The 1,169-nt window shown below is 65.1% G+C and overlaps 1 protein-coding gene across 1 annotated transcript in view; it reads left to right on the forward strand.

Moving 5' to 3' along the window:
* Positions 1 to 45: 45 nt before the first annotated feature.
* The window catches only part of H696_04203 (hypothetical protein), a gene marked incomplete at both ends in the record, with an annotated part of 5,745 nt that continues 4,621 nt past the window's right edge, over positions 46 to 1,169 (forward strand). Inside the window, 3 exons of the mRNA XM_009498080.1 lie at positions 46 to 66; positions 98 to 752; positions 816 to 1,132. Of these exons, the coding sequence (XP_009496355.1) occupies positions 46 to 66; positions 98 to 752; positions 816 to 1,132 (993 nt within the window). The remainder of the gene's footprint in view (positions 67 to 97; positions 753 to 815; positions 1,133 to 1,169) is intronic.

The raw sequence follows: 1,169 nt of genomic DNA on the forward strand, positions 1-1,169 counted from the left end.
CCCTCTTCCTCCTTCTCCCCTTCTCTCGGCCGGTCTCTCTTTCCCATGGCCCGGGGCGGCTGCCTGGTCTGACATTCGTTCCCCCTGTGGGCGGTAGTTTGCTCGCTGCCTCACTGGCATCGGCGAGGCTGCCTTCATCTGCCTGTCTCCCTCGTTGATCGATGACATTGCCCCGCCGTCGGCCCGCTCGCGTTGGCTGGCGGTCTTCTTCTCCATGCTTTCCATCGGCTATGCGCTGGGGTTCCTGGGTGCCGGCATCATCGCCAGCTTGGCGGGCTGGAGCTGGGTCTTCGCCACCGAGGCCCTGGTTACCCTGCCCTTCGCCATTCTGTGCTACTGGCTGCCGAACATCCGGGGCCTGGAGCTCGGCGGCGCGGATGCCACCAAGCCGGAGATCGCCAATGCCACCGGCGCCGATACCCCCCCGCTGGCCTTTGATGAGGGTCTGGCAGCCGGGTCTATCAACGGCGGCTCGGCCACCGCCGAGGGCAAGGAGTATGCCGGTGCCATTGACCGGTATTCGGCCACCGACGCGGCCCGGGTGCCGAATTACGACGACATCCTGGCCGGTGATGCGCTGGTGGCCGGGGCCACGGCCGCCACGCCGACCGCCTCGGCGGGCCATGCTCCGGACGCCAACAAGACCTTCATGCACTCGCTGCGCCTGCTGGCCAAGAACCCCATTTACATCCTGATGACCCTGGGCTACTGCGCGCAGACCTTCGTCTTCGGGGCCCTGTCCTTCTGGGTGCGTATGCGTCTCTTCATTTTCCTCCGCCCGCCCCCCCCCCTGTCGGGCCTCCGCGCCATGACAGACGCCAGCGCCTTCATCCGGTTCTTCCACCGGCCGCGCGTCCTGCTGGCCTTCCTGTGCTTCCTGTCGTTGATGAACTACTACGATCGCGGTGCCTTCATCGGGGTGATGCCGCTGCTGACCGAGGAGTTTGGCTTCTCCGATTCCGAGGCCGGCCTCATTGGCGGGTCCTTCATCGTGGGTTATGCGCTGGTGTCGCCGGTGGCCGCGCAGCTGAGTCGCTATGTCCGGTCCGGCCCGCTGCTCATGGTCGGCATGCTTGCTTGGTGCATTGCCACTGGCATGTGCTTCTTCGCCAATGGTTTCTGGTTCCTTATGGTGCGTATGCATGTGTGTGTGTGTGTGTGTGTGTGTG

Source organism: Fonticula alba (genome assembly GCF_000388065.1).
Source record: "Fonticula alba strain ATCC 38817 unplaced genomic scaffold supercont2.7, whole genome shotgun sequence".
Lineage (NCBI taxonomy): Eukaryota > Rotosphaerida > Fonticulaceae > Fonticula > Fonticula alba.